Raw genomic sequence first — 15959 nt, forward strand, 5'->3', positions numbered from 1 at the left:
ATTGCAGCCTTAATTAAGAAAAAGCCAATGAACACACATAATTCCTTCTAAAACTGTATCATTCTTTTCTCTTAGAGGGCAAACCAGAGAAATTTTCAGTGGGTCTTTTGGAGCTTCCTTTTCGAGTTGGAGTACCTTTTAATATTCCTTTGGAATTGCAGGATGAATTTGGTCATGCAACACAGTTGACAACTGACGTTAAACCAATTCTTGAAGCTAGGTAATTCAACCATCTTTCTTTTTTTTTTTTTTGTCCTTTTTTCATGTGACATTAATGTAGTAATTCTTTGGGGTTTGTCTGAGTGATATACTGGATACTTTTCACGTAAATTAACTGGCAATTTTGTTTTTATTTCCATAAGAATATCTGAAAGTATCTTGTATATGAAAACACTATGTTTATTTTAAAATTTATTCTGTTTTGTTTTCTCTGTATTTTTCTAGTGGATTGACATTGCAGTATGAAGAAATAACTGCAGGAACAAAGTGCATCATTAAGGGTGTCACTGCTAAAGGCTGTATAAATAGTTGCCAGGGCAAGGTAGGCTAATGAATTTAAACTTGAAGTAACATATTCTAAAAACAAAAAAAAACCAACCCAAAACAGAGAGCAAATAATTTGTGTGTAAAATGGATTGTCACATAGTGTTATCTTAAGTTTGGTCTACACTAATGACTACAGGTATTTCTTGGGATATTTTCAAATGAACTCTTACAGCTCTACCTGGAGTGATTTGTCTTTCCCACAGCTGAACTCTGTTAGCTGATGGGACTGGAGCTGGAGGGGCTGAGCAGCACATGGATGTGTAGTAGAGTGTACCCAGCATGCTAAATTAGCTGTCTTAGTTTAAACTGGTGCTGAAATTGGTTTAAGCCAAATCATACTGGTGACTTTTGCACTAAAATAGCATAGGGAGCACTGAAATCTTTCATTCTTGTAGTTGAGATGATGAGTAGTAATAGCTAATATGAGTGGTAACTACTCGAGCTTCTCTAGGTGTTTCCAAAATGCTGTTCTCACTTCTGTAGCAAATATGTGTCATCCAAATCCAACCTGTTACTGATGGATTCTCAGCAGCTAGTCAAACTGCTAATTTACTGTAAAAACAAAAACATGTTACTTGCTAAAAAGACTTCTTTCATAAAACAGATCTTAATGTTTCTGATAAATATAGATTTGAAGATTTTTTAAAATAATTTAAAAATCATGTATATAGCATATTTACACGGTATTCTAACCAGGTCCTAATCCTTTCATTTAGTCTTGCAATTTAGCATAGTAAAGACAAAGCTAGGAAGTGAGGTTGCTGGTGGAAAGGTGTGTAAAGAGAAGAGGGAGCATATACCTGCTTATTGAAAACTGGAGGGTGTTGAATGTAATAAATTTTGTAGGTAAAGCTCAGAATTTAAGGTGAAGGGGAAGAATAATGACATAAGACAGAGGTGGATTATGGGAAATAAAGTGTGTAGGGGCAAAAGTGCCAGGCTGTGGCAAGACATAAATTTGATGAGGGGCAAGACCAAGAGTCATTTAAGGAACTTGCAGTACAGAAATAATACCATACCATAATAATGGAAAAGAAGGGGTGTTATTTTCTCACGTTGCTTAATTGCATAAAATGTTGGCGGCAGTACGGGAACTGGCACTGAAAGTAACGGTTCTAATTTATATGAAAAAAGGACTGTTTAAGATGGTAATGAAAAATAATGGCAAAAAGCAGGACGGTGGGACAACAGATAATTTTAAAACATAAATACAGTGTAATTTTCAGTGCTTAATTTAAAATAAGAAGCAGAGAAGAACATAGGAGAAATTTTTGGCATCTTAAAAGTTGATTTTGAAATGGTAGCAGAGCAGCTAAAATACCTCAGAGAAACAACTAGCAATAGGATTCTGGAAAGAATTTAGAAGGAGAAAATGAATGAGAGAACAAAAAGGAAGAAATGGAGAGCATGGAAAAAATTAATGTTTTTCGGAGAAAGGAGTAAGGAAAAAAATGTCGAAGGAATAATCATGCCAAATGGAGAAGAGAAACTTCATTGAGATAGGATATCACAGTTGTCAATGAAGGAAGCACTGATAGAGAAGGAAGAGAAAGCAGACTTCATTTATTTCTGTAGTCATTGATTTAATTCCTCCCAAATCAGTCAAGACAGAGGAGTATGTTTTGATTGTGGGTGAAATCAAAGAGAAAATTTTAAGACAAGTGTGTAAGTAATATCAAGACAACTGCTCCCTGATAGGATTTCGAATTCAGTCAGGAGAAGGATGAAGAAGGGAGTTTAAAAAAGGAAAATAATATTTCTTTATTATTCTTTTCATTTTAAAGTACTTCAGTATACATAGAAGCAGACTTGAAAGCAAAAGGAAAGTAGATAAAGGGATCATGAAGGATAAGGGAAAAGAACTTCCCTAGCGGACACAGATGTTGAAAGATTAAAAGGAATGAAGTTAAAGATGTAAACTGATTAATTAGAGGCAGAAAATAGTGCAGTATTAAGAAGAGAGTATTAAGTAAAAAATTAGTATTGCGGAAAACGGGTTGAAACTAAAAGAAGGGGAGCTATAGGAGGAGTGTCTAGTGCATGAATACAAAGCTTGATTGAATGAACTACTGAAGAATTCAACTTACTAACATTGAACGGCAGCTATCAGCTATACTGGTTTCCTGTGGTTTTGCTTCCTACCTTATTTTTCGCTCTTTGCCCTTTTTTTTTCTTCCCCGCCCTCCCCACTCCGCCAACATGTAACTTTAGTATATTTTGCCTCCCCCTTTTCTCATGATTCACCATTTGGTTTAATGGGGCTCCAGCTGATACGTGTTGCTTGGCTTGCAGGCAGACCAGTGTGGTTGGCTGGCTGGTCAGAGCTGGAGAGTTTTCATGCACCTGTGTGGCCAGCCATCAGCTGGGGAGCTTATGTGTTTGTGGCTGCACCTGCCCAGGCCTTACTGCAATTTCTGCTTCTCTTACCCAGCAAGCCAAAACAATTGCCTGATTGTTTTCGTCCAATCTACAAGGTGTTAATGTTGCACATACCCTGTCAGGCATGGGAAGGGTATAAGCCAGGATTATGAAACTAAACCTTTCCAGAGGCAGCATTTCTGAATGTGTAAAAATGACAATTCATGAATTGCAACTAAATAATCTCAAATACCAAATATATAAAATAGGAAATTCACCTATCTGCAGTGCAACTAGTTTTTTAAAGCTGGAGCTTTTAAGATTATTGATTAGACTGCTTCGTTCTCTGATTTTAATGTGAAAATCAGTTTTAGTGATGCAGTTCTACAGCAGTTGTTTTTCTTATGGCCTTATTCAAAGATGAGATGGACAGTAATTGTGGTGCCTTGCTTCAGGGAATTAGCTAAGGAATAATGAACACAGAACTTGCAGATCCTTTCTTTAAAACTACTTTTTTTGAACTGGTATTTTTTTCCTCACTAAAACAGCCTCTGAGCAGGAAACCACAAGTTACGATATCTGCTTTTAATGGTTTCAGAACCATGTAGTTTAACATGCAAATCCTGGATTGAACATCTCCGGGAATAATAACATGAAAAAGACAGATTTTAGTACAGGAAAAAAATCTTGATATATGTAGCAGTGCAAGAAAATTTGGATAGACTTCTGAAATTTACATATGTATGAATTGACGTGACTATGTGAGATAATTTATGATCTGGTTTTGTTTAAGGTTAATAGTTAAAATATTCTTTTCATTAGAACTTTAATCTGAAGGTTACTCTTCCTGGTTTGAAAGAAGACACACAAGTCTTTAAAATAAGATTGCAGCCTGGTAAGTATCCTTAAAATATTTAGTGAATTTCTGTTGAATGTTATTCTGACACTATTAATGAAATGCTTCTTCTCCCAAGAAGGTAAAATATTTAGTGAGGCATAAAAAAGGATATTCTAGCTCATCTAAGTGATGACTGAAACTAAATAAAGCTAAGGGCATGTCATTCTTGGCAGGAATAACATCAAACTCGCAGCCCAATCTTGCCTATTAGTCTAGCAGCTGGAATTTGTCTGCTTACTTGAGACTGATTTTTCACTTCTTTTTTTAATTATTTTAAATCTTTTTCTAACCTAGCACCATTGAATGAAATGAATTTATCTTCTCGATTTTCTTCCGCATTAAGCCCTTTAAGCTGTACTAATCTGCATTGACCTGTTCTCCCTGTAGAAAACATCTTGTGAATGAATAAGTGCTCATTCAGTTTCTTACCCCAACAAAGGGGGGATGCTTTGGCAGTTGAGATTGTGTAGGTCCACTGCCCTTACCAGAATTTTATGTTTTGTGGATGTCTTGATACTGAGGATTCCCTTATACGATACCTATTATCACTTGTTACCTGGATTTTTCTGGATTTGGGAGATAAGGTATAGTTTGAAGGATGATTTTTGGCCTCCCAGATTACCAAACTTTAGGCTTTCCCATCTCATTTTGCAGAGAAATTGTGTACTTCAAGCTTTGTTAGACCAACAATGCACAGTTTATTCCATTATTCTTTATCTTTGGGGGAGTTAAGCCTTCATGTAGAAAATGGAGTGGAACGATCTGACTTGAGAGAGATTGTATTGTGTATTGCTTAGTTATTTACCTTGGACTGAAGGCAACTTCATCCTTCATTAGAATCTTTTGCTTTTGGCAATGTAGAGATGCTTCACTATCTCTTCCTTCTTATTGGACTTATCCTTGGCTTTTAAAGCTGTTTTTTGAGGAAGGAGTGAATAAAAGCTACTTCAGTCTTTCCTGTTCTTTAGTCAGTGAGTTTGAAATGGAAGTTTTAATGAATGATGCATAAAGGATGTTTCTGAAAAATGGCCTTCTTTGTTCCTTCAGAACTTGTCTTTTAATAGTAATCTATTAGTTCCTTCTCTTTTTTAAAACTGATAAAATAATCGTATGTTCCAGCGGGTAGACTAACTTGAATAGCTTTACTTTACTATCCAAGTATTGCCAACAAAATTCTCTTTTGCTTTTCTTTGCATGCAAATTGTAGCTGTGGTGTCTTTGGTAATTAAACTGCTGCATATCATGATTGATCAGATATCTCAACATGACTATCTTTGGTTTTAACATGTCAGGAGAAAGCTCCAAGTTTCTTTGTGATGAATGTGAATCGGTATAGTATGTAAATAGCACTATATCATGTGTTTACACCTTGTATATGCTGAAGTTCATCACGTTTGTCTAACTATTCCTTACTGAATTCATTCAAAAGATTGGCAGGTGGTATGTGTTGAAGGGACAGGAATTGTCTAGAACTTCTCGGGATAAACCAATACACATGGTCTAAATGGTTTATTACCACAAATATCTTTGTAGCTTGGCTTTAAAAACTTTTTGAGATAGCAAAAACTGAAATCCAGTGTCTCACAAGTTATCTAAAATATAAGCACTATTCTGCAATTGCGCATTTTTACAGGCCCTCCTCGTCAATTGAAAGTAAAACCAGATTCTGAAATTCTAAAGATTGAAAATGGTACAGCTTTCCCCTTTCAGGTTGAAGTACTGGATGAATCGGGAAATATAACAGCACAGCCAAAGCTGATAGTTCATTGTAAGGTAAACTGCATTTTATTATATGTCATAAGGATTTTGATACTTGCTTTTTAAAGGACTGGGAAAAGAGCCTATTTTGGCATCGAGATAGAATTTATTATCTTTAATAATGCTTTTGAAGTTTCTGTAGCTTGGTAGCCATAACTGTAACTCTCTTGCCTTATCTATTATGAGTCATTCAGTAACTTTCAGAATCAGAGGAACCTGGCCTTAGAAATGGAAGAGGAAATTATGTGAGGATATATAGCTACAAATTCAAGGTATTTTAGGTCATATTTGCCATATACAGTGCTAAAATTTGCTCAGGAAAAAAGCTTCATACAGCTTACTTTTGGGGTTTTTTTTTCTTAAAGATGAAAATGCAAGTCTAGTGCCTAAAAATTATATTAGATAAGACTATTATCATAAGCACTCATCCAAGTTCAGAAAAGAATGCAGGTGTTACTGTGGCTTTTAGGAGTAAAAAAATTTTGCCCTTTTGGACTTAGGGTTTTTTTAACTCAAGAGTGACTTTTCCAATTCTAGTGAAATCAGTCCTCCAGCAAGAACAGGTAATCAAATAAAAATGTTTTTCCCACTGCAAAATAGTCTGCATTCCATTTACACTTTATATGCGTACATTCTCTTCCTGTAGACTGGGTCTGCAGTAGTATGATGACATATTGAACTTGATATTTAAATTCTGTTTAATGTGTGATTTTTAGAAAATGAATGAAAAGGGGGTTTATTTAATAACTTGATTGAATTTATTGCCATAATGGCAAAAGAGACTAGTGTTTATGTGTTAATACAGAACAGTTGAATAGATAGTAAATTTTACTTCTGTAACTACTTCCTTTCTCCCACACATCTCTTATCACCTGCAAAAAAATACAGGTGTTGATCTTGCAGACTTCTGGAAAACTGAAATCTATCAAATTTATCTGTAAATAATCCTATATATATTTGGACTTGTACAAATAATCATTTCTGGAATAATCCTAGTAGTTCTGTAAAAGAAAACTGAAGCTTAATTTTACATTTTAAATAGTTTTTAGGTGCTTCAAACCTTCCTGTGTATTCTGTGGACTGCAGTAATGCAGGAACAAACATTTTAACTGGTCCAGTTATACATGTACAGAATATCAAGAAAGACCAGATGCTGAAAGCAAGGATTGAAATACTTGTAAGTATTGATTGGGATGTTTGGATGAACAAAAGATTGAAAACAGTTTATTGTACTGTCTTGCTAGTGTACTGAAGTCTTTTATGAATCAACTTAACCCCCAAAAGTTACTGTTTTAGTTACCATAAGCCTGATAATCAGGTGGCTGCCCTGCTTCCCTCTCTGGGAAATCATAAAAAGGCAAATAATTTTTTTCCATTTTTTTCTTCACCTCTTACTCTTTATTTCTGAAATCCCTGAAGTGTTTCAGAAATATGCATTATTTCTGGGGTTTTTCTTCCCCTTTTTAGTCCTTGGATCCTTCTGACAAATTGCCCTCATTGCATAAACATTTAGAGCCAGAATAGGGATGGCAACATGTTCCCCAAAACTTTAGTGAAGAAGAATATGTTTTTTCAAAGGTCAAAAATCAATAGCTTTTTGTAGCATTTCAGTCTTAAAGCTCTTGAAGTTTGAATTTTTTAAATGCTGTTGAACGTCCCAGTTCTCTGAACATCTCCAGTCATACTGCTGGAGAAAATAATACCTGTGGTGTTTTACCCTGAAAAATGTGTATGCAAATACTAATATGGCAAGATGACCTCTATGAAAGGATACTTCTGATTACTCTTAAGAAGTATTTTGTAAATCATATAACATAGTACTTTTGGAATAGAAAACGTTTTCTAAATAGCTAGCTTCATTTCTAGTATCTGTTAAAAGTCGTAAGTATTCTGGCATATCCTTTTGATTTACTTCTGACAAGTCAAGCTGATTTCATGTTTGGACACCTGGTCACACCAGGTAATCCAGAGTAGTGCCATAGGCTATTATGGAGTGATATTTATGCATATATGTATATTTAATATCTTAATTGTGTATCCTTTTTTCCCCCATGTATAGAGTTGTAAAGATGTGCCACCAGTGGAAAAGATTATTAAACTTCTTCCTAGCAGTCATGTTGCAAGACTACAGGTCTTAAGTATGGACGGACAAAAAGCTATTCAAATTAAACATCAGGATGAAATTAATTGGGTTGCTGGCGATGTCATGCAGAACCTTATATTTCAGATGTATGATGAAGGAGAAAGGGAGATACACATAACTCCAGCTGTGGCAGAGAAAATCAAGGCAAGTACTTTTGAATAAACAGCAGCATAATATGGGGGAGAGACACAATGCTGATTCTTTAAAATCCATAGACATCAGACTACAAAATAAGATTCCTCAAGACTGTATTATTAAACATGGGAACTTCACTCTCTGCTTAATAAATTTTTAAAAATAATTTTATTAAAATTGTGTCCTTAATGAGATGCAGACATTTAATGAAATGTTAAATAATGCTTCAGGGTAGTATTATGAAAAGCAGGTTAGTAATTTCCAGTGCTTCTTCTAAACACAATAAAATAATTCTGGCATTCTTCAGATCTGGGGTTTTCCCAACATTTAGGAACCTTGAATAGGCATGTTCCTTCATGAAGATTTGCTTACCTCTCTTATCCCTCTGTCTGCGTACATATGTGGAACCTAATACAAAGGTAGAGCTTCACCAAGTATGTGACACTTTTTTTGGTGAGGTTTTTCAGAATCTGATCTTTCCTAACTCAAGATAAGTGAAGGAAACTTAATGTATGTTTTGTTTTGTTCGGGGATTTTTTAGAGTAATTTTCTGTATTTGGGAAGATGGCATTGGTTACTGTTGGGAAATGCACAGGCTTTCCACTGAAAGCTTCTATTGCCTGTATGTTACTTCAGCATATTTAGAATGACCACAGATGTATTATGTAGCTAGTCATTAATAATTTAGCTTTTGATTAATTTAAGAAATTTTAATTTTAGGTTAACTGGACACCTAGAATTAACAGAGAACAGTTGATTCAGGGATTATTACCTGATGTAAAAGTACCAACATCAGTAAAAGATGTACGTTACTGTCTAATTACTTATCTTGATGACCATGTGTCTTTGGAGAGTGCGTTCACAGTCAGGTTTGTTTATTTGAAATACTTTTTTATGAATTATGTTGTTAGCAAAGGATTGTAGATCTGTACTTTGGGGTAAAAAAAAAATCTTTCTACAGAAGCTGAAATAATGAAAGCAGTTGGCAAATTAACAGGGCAATGTAGGGGTGGGGGTGGGGATTTAATGCAAGTTGTTTACAGTTGAGAACATTACTTATATGAAACACTCCATCACAATCTGTTTGTATCCAGCCCTATAAATCACTTTTGTAAGTATACATACACTGAAGAAGTTTATTGCTATCTTTGAAAACTTTCAGTAAATGTTAGCTTATAGAATAATTAGTTTTACTGAAGAGTCAGGTCACTGGTTACCAAAGAGAAATATCACTGTGCAGTTAATTGTTATCCTTACCAAGGTTATTATTTTGAAGCTAAAGATAGTATCTACCTAGCCAAATGCTGGATGCCTGCATCTGGTATCTCAGCCAAAAGTGACAGGCTGTAAATTGGACTTCAAAATTGCCTCTTTATCACTCTTAGTGAGTCTAGGCAGTTAGCTCTACTTACTGTATCTTTATAAAGTTTGTTAAGATGAATCTGATTCTAAATGACTTTAGTGTATTTCATGTGTTCTTAATAGGTTAAAATTAAGTACCTAGTTCACAAGGGTGAACTAGTGATGCCAGGGGTAAATTTGCATCAATTAGACATTTCACAGATCTGCAGTAGGGAAAAAAAAAATTACATGACCAAGCATTAAGATTCTTTAAAATATTTGAAGCATAATGCTTGTAAAAAGCTGTCCATGATGCAGCACTGTTAGAGACAGAAAAATTTTTAGTTAAGTAGTATTTCCTGTTTTAAGAAGAGCAGAAAAGCAGACTGAATTGATAGTTCTCTTCTTGAAAGGAAATAGAACAGTGGATTGATTTATTGAATATTTTTAATACATTTTTGCTTGTCATTGAAAATCAGTCTCAGATCAGGGAACTTCTACTTAGGGGTTATTCTACTGTAGTCATAAAAATTAACTGGAGGTCATTCTAATGGGATTTTTAAAGATCTCAATGTAATTTTTAGCTTAGAACACACAAAAGGAGTAAAAAACATTGTGTTGGATAACTCTTAAATCTTAAATAACTTAGAGATGTCAGATAACTCTTAAATATTACGTAGCCAGCACATAACATATATTAACCTTCGTCTAGTAAAGGAAGGAAAGGCTGAGATTGTTTAAAAGCACTGTAGAAAGTATTTTTAAGAGACTAGTGTTAGGCATAGTTTATGCTGATGACTTCTGCTTTATCATAGCAAAAGAGGAAATGGAAATCTGTTTGGTTTTTTTTATGGTTGTTCATCTTCTCCATAATTTCTGTAATGTGCTCTGGTTTTGTTTTGTTTTTAAGGAAAAACTGTATCAATAAAAATTTTAAGCTATGTTAGTTGTAATCAGGTCCTTATAAGTCAACAAATATTTTCGTAGCAAGGAAGACTGCGATACCTTTGTATGTACATATCAGGATTAATGTTGATATTGTAATTGGTTTTACAGTAATAGATGCATTTTAATATGTAGACAATTGTATGTTACTTTGCCTTAGAGGTGTTGGGGATGGTTTTTTCAAGATTTAAAATACTTCAAACTTGAATTCTGCTTTATCTGGCTAATGATCTGATCTATGGTAAAATACTGGTAGGCAAGTTATTATAGATAAGGTAAAATCCCATAACATTGCTGTGGTTTGTTATATAAGTAGTGTCTGATAAGCTCCCCCAATAAGGTTGAGGTGAAAGCTACTATGTAACTTGTGTGCATATGAGGCTTGATCCTCTAAATATGTGCAAGGATAAAAAATAAAAAAAAAAAAAAAAAATCCAGTTGCAAATGAGTGACAATTGCTGTACACTTTATCATGCCTGCTATTATGTTATAAGTGATTACCCTCATGAGAATGATAAGTCAATTTTCGTATGCTGACTTAGGCCACTTCCTGATGAACCCAAACACATTAAATGTAAATTAAAAGGACCAAACACACTGCAGATGGGTGAAGAACTGCAAGGTGAAATTGGTGAGTATTTACATATTCTTCAATTTCTTGTAAGATACATTTCTTTTCCTTTGCAGTTTATTAGCCTGTTATGTATACAGATGTCATCAAGAGTGAATTATCTTCAACTATTTTAATATAAAAAACAGGTTTACATTCTTATTCATGGAAGGATGATCAGACTTCTCTAATTGCCATTTTACAATTCTGGAGTTACTCTGATAAAATTTGTCTCTTAGTTTGTACATTGGGACATTCATCACACTGAGTTCAAATTGTTTGTAAATTTTTGTTTAGTTTGTGTATTCTGAAATCTTACAGGCCATAACAGCATTCAGACCCTTTCAAAGGCATGGACTTCAAAGTGAAACATTTTAAGGTTAACTTTAACCTAAGAGGAAGGCATGTTAGGGATCAGTCTTCTCATTCTCCTTCGGTTTCTGTATGCAGTTGCTACATGGCATAGTAAGAAATTAAAAATTCTTACAGTGTTTTGGGGCATTAAAAGCTTGTGTGTGAGCGAAGAAAAGCACATAGGACAAATTAACAGGTTGAAAAACAGCTTTCAATTTTAGGATTTTTTTTTTCTTTTAACTTTATAGCTAGAAATAATCTTTTTATTCAAAAATGGTGGGAAGCATAAATATGTGATATGACTATATAGATAAATTTTGTTTTTTTTATACCCCTTTGATACTCACAGGATGGGGGGATCTTATCAATGTGTACAAATACCTTAAGGGAGGGTGCAAGGAAGACGGAGCCAGGCTCTTTCCAGTGGTGCCCAGTGACAGGACCAGAGGCAATGGGCACAAACTGAAAAGCAGGAGATTCCCTCAGAACATCGGGAAACACTTTTTTATTGTGAGGGTGACCGAGGACTGGCACAGCTTGCCCAGGAAGGTTGTGGAGTCTCCAACCTTGGAGATATTTGAAAGCCGTCTGGACACGGTCCTGGGCAACTGGCTTTAGGTGGCCCTGCTTGAGCAGCGGGGTTGGACCAGGTGAACTCCAGAGAACCCTTCCAACCTCAGCCGTTCTGTGATTCAGTGATACTCATGTAAACTTTCTCTATATTGTGTGTATGTTGTATACGTTTATATTCTGTATATTGTATAATGTTTTATTAAAGCAGCTGCTGAGGTAATCATCTTAATAATCATTTTAATCACCATCATCTTTTTTAACAGATGTAATGATTACAGATCAGTATGGAAATCAGGTTCAGACAGTGACATCTGCGTGTGTAAATTCCCTAGGAGTTTCTGGGCCGGGACTTGATAAATCAAATTTGAAAATAATTTGGCAGGTATTTACAAGATCTCATATAGTTTATTTCTCTGTGGCCTTTCTGTGGTAATTGTCTTAATTCTATCACACAGAATTGAACCAAAACTGTGGAAAGGTAGTCAAATTAAACACTAGTTGGTAAGCTGTGAGAAGATAGATACTTAAAGCATTAAAATCATATGATCCTGTTCTAAGGAATGCAGCAGCATCTGTTAAAAACCTTATCACTGCTGCAGCTATACAATATGAGGGCCAGTTCACTTCATGCTTGAGTCAGGTGTGCTTTGGTTCTAGTCCATTGTTCTATATCTTTTCTTCTAACTTGTTTTTAGTGTTTTCTTCTGTGTTTGTTTATGGTGGTACAGTTGATTTTATGATCTTTTGAAGAACCTTGTGGAATACTGATATTGTCTGCCATAGTTTAATTTAAAATGCGTTCTATACCTCTTAATATGTTGGACATAACGAAGTTGTACATAACTCATACATTGAAAAACAGGTTCCTGATAAATGCTTGAGTTTGAAATTGGTCACTTCTTACACAAGAAGTCCATTTAAATTTAACAAAAGGAATAGAACTTGTAGTTTAATTTTTAGTCCACTCTCTCACAGTAAAAACAGCAAATAGTGTCTAGCAGGCATAAATGTTAAAATAGCATATTGAAAAAAATGAATAAATTAGAATTCCCTTTATTTGTTCTTGTTAAAAATCTTTTTATTTCTCAATAGGAAAGTACTCTAACAATGAGAGTAAAAGGTATTCGGTTTAAACCTTGTTTACTTGGAAGCAAAGAATTGTGCTTCGCTTGGCGTGAATTTTCTGACTTTCTCAGAGTAAATTTAACTGCAGGATCCCCTGCTAAATTGCAGTTTGTGGATTGGCCAGAGTTAGAAAAGGTAAGTTGAATGGTTTTTTTTTGGGGAAAAAAACAATAGGGGTCACTAGTCAGCAGGTCTTTCATTTCCAGAGCTTTTTGGAGCACAGGATGCAAAGCTGAAAACCCCGATTTCTTAGTATTGATACTTCTAAAAATTGTCAGAATATGACAGCTCTAGAGACATTTTTTTATTCTATACAGGATAACATAACACAAGCAAAATTACCTAAGTATTTTGCAATCTGTCTAATTATATAGACATGTTTTAAATGGGACTGTAGATGTGAAGCATTTTTCATACAATAGCTAACTAAATTAGTTTTTTAAAAGTAAACTTATTTTGGAGTAATCTAACTCATATGTGTGTGTTAACAACACTGTATTCCTTAATATCTCTTAAACTGTTTATTCTGTCCCATTTGCCCTTCTACAGATGTATTTTTCTTTGGTGCAGCAATTTTTCTGTGGGCTGGATCCTAACACCCATCTTCCACTGCTGTTTGCCGAAGATACTGTCCTTAATGGTAGTAATAGTTGGCAGTTCATCTCTCCCTTATCTGTTATTGGGTTTTTTTGATGTTTAGGATGTAGGAAGGCAGTCCCAAGTTTACTTAAGTTTACAAGTGTTTACAGTCAGAAAGTGGGGAAGGGACTACAGTACAGGATGAAGATTTTTGGTACCATCCATTTATTTGCTGGGTGGTTTTTTTTTTTATTTTTCAATATTTACTTTGGCTATTCAAGTGATGGTGCTGAAGTTGCAGCAGAAAGCAAAATAGGAGAGTGGAAGCAGGTAAAAGAAAATTGGATCTCTGAGTAGAGGACAGGAATAAAGATTGGCGTGTTGGGAAAATGGAGAAGGAAGTTACTGAAGGAAAAAAGTGAAACAAAAGTTCAGGGAGTATTGTAACTATTTTTACTCTCTAGAAAGTTGTCAAGGTCTATCAGAAGATAAAAGTTTTAGGCCATTTGCTCTTTCTACAGCAAGGAAACTGATAAGCCTCTTCAGAAGCATGTCCTCCTTTTAGTCACATCAACACGAGTAACACATGCAATTCAATTCAAGTAGTGCATTTTATAATGACAAGAGAATGTAAATGGGAAAACTCTAGAAATACCTTCCTGGAGTTTTACAATTCTGTCATGGTCTAGCTGTTACAGGAGACAAATAGCATGGAAAAGGCAGACACTATTGCTCTGGGGGTTCCTGACCTGCTGTGAATGTCTGATATTCCTAGAACAGAATAGTATAATGCATTTGTATCTCTTCCAGCCTGTTGCAGTGATTAATGGTAGAGAATTGCAGAAGCCCCTTATTGTTCAGCTGTGTGATCAGTGGGGAAATCCATCTCCTGAACCTAATGTCAAAATCAGCCTTACAAAGGATAACAACTTAAAGGTAAGCATAGGCCTTATTATGTGAACTTTGTTTAACAGAAATTTCTGTTGTCATGTCTGCATTATCTTCTTCATTTTCAAGACATTTTTGGAAAACTGAATAAAATATCGTAAGGGCACAAAAGAATAATTAATCTCATATAATAGTAGTGTCAACAAGTAATGTAAACAGTTCCCAGGACAGATTGCTCAGCTCCCTTTCATTATAACAATCACAGATATAACAAAATTCCTATAGTACATTGTCCAAGTGTAATTAGTATACATTCTGGATCTTCTACTGAACCTTTTTCCAAATTCTGCATGTACACCACACTGCCCTATTCCCCACTTTATCTGAGGTAATTTACTGAATAATAATAATGATGATATGGTCCAAACTGGCAACCAAATCATTTTTATCTGGTGGTTCTTTGATTGTGGCTCCTGAATGTATGACTTATGGTCTGTATGTAAAGCTAGTCAGCAGGGTTTGCTCCCTACTTGATTATCCCTGTGAAAAGCATTGGCAGTATAAACCAAATTAAAACAATGAGGATGCAAATCTAACCCAAATTTAAGTGGTTACTGTCATTTCCATGAGTGAGGTATGAGTGTCAGATCGTCTGCACACTGGTCTGTATGAAGAAAGGAGTTTGACAGAATACTCCATTCATTAAAATTTTGGTTCTTGTTACTGGGGGGAAAAAAAAAAAGGTCAAACTCTCAAACGTTCCTAACTGTTGGTGCAGAGACTTTTATCTTGATTGTGTGCATTATAAATACAGGATATATTCATCCACCTCTGGACGTGACATTTTTTCATGCAGGGTTGGTCTTGTTCCCTTTTAGTTCCTGCTTGCCATGCATTTGTGTCCCTCAGTTCTCTCAGAACACACAGCAGCCAAGAACTTTTTTTTTTCTCACCCCTCAAGAACCGTGCCACAGCCTCACCTTTCCCCCAATGTAACTATGTTACTATTACTTACTTTTATTGGATTTTTTTTTTTTAAAAGGAAATTTCTTTATATCTTGAACATTTCTCTTCTGACTTTTGAGTCTCTTGCCATAGAAGCCTGCCTCATAGTTTGGGATTTTTTGTTTGCCCCAACTACTGCCTTTATGATGGCAGCTGCAGCTCCTCAGGGCATCTAGTTATGCTATTCTTGAGAGAACATACAACCTTGACAGTAACACTGTGTGGTTGTGCTGCCTGATCAAAGAGATGTTGTGGTGGCATGCTGTGTCTTTTCAGATATTATGCCTTCCTCCAGGGAGAACCAGCAGCATGTCTTAGAAAGTCTGCATGCTCTTTATCCAAGTGGGTTGTGTCCAGGAGAAAGTGTTCTGAAAGCCAAGGTGGATCATCGTTATAATGTGTTTATTACAGTGCGCTCTCCTAGAGCTTAATACCAGTAGCATTTTTAAGAGTTACTTTCATACATTAGCAGAGCAACCAACTGCTATTTGCTGAACAGACATTGGATCAGTATTCATGAGTATCTTGGAGAACCTCTTTAGAGAACTGTCTTGCCTTGGCATTTCAATTAGGTTGTATGCACAGTCTCCCAAAGGAAATGAGAAGCTTCTGGGAACTGAAATTCTCAGATAAGCTGTCTGTCTATATTTCACATTCTGTCCTCTAAGTTTCCTAAGCCTGATATTCTGCAGTTGCAGCAT

General features: G+C 35.2%; 1 protein-coding gene across 1 annotated transcript in view; it reads left to right on the forward strand.

Moving 5' to 3' along the window:
* The window catches only part of SMCHD1 (structural maintenance of chromosomes flexible hinge domain containing 1), a 100278-nt gene that overhangs the window by 51167 nt on the left and 33152 nt on the right, over positions 1-15959 (forward strand). Inside the window, exons 20-30 of the mRNA XM_076329886.1 lie at positions 76-220; positions 445-541; positions 3727-3799; positions 5436-5575; positions 6603-6737; positions 7620-7847; positions 8559-8707; positions 10667-10755; positions 11925-12043; positions 12754-12921; positions 14176-14301. Of these exons, the coding sequence (XP_076186001.1) occupies positions 76-220; positions 445-541; positions 3727-3799; positions 5436-5575; positions 6603-6737; positions 7620-7847; positions 8559-8707; positions 10667-10755; positions 11925-12043; positions 12754-12921; positions 14176-14301 (1469 nt within the window). The remainder of the gene's footprint in view (positions 1-75; positions 221-444; positions 542-3726; positions 3800-5435; positions 5576-6602; positions 6738-7619; positions 7848-8558; positions 8708-10666; positions 10756-11924; positions 12044-12753; positions 12922-14175; positions 14302-15959) is intronic.

The sequence above is a fragment of the Aptenodytes patagonicus genome, chromosome 2 (genome assembly GCF_965638725.1).
Source record: "Aptenodytes patagonicus chromosome 2, bAptPat1.pri.cur, whole genome shotgun sequence".
NCBI classification, from domain to species: Eukaryota; Metazoa; Chordata; class Aves; order Sphenisciformes; family Spheniscidae; genus Aptenodytes; species Aptenodytes patagonicus.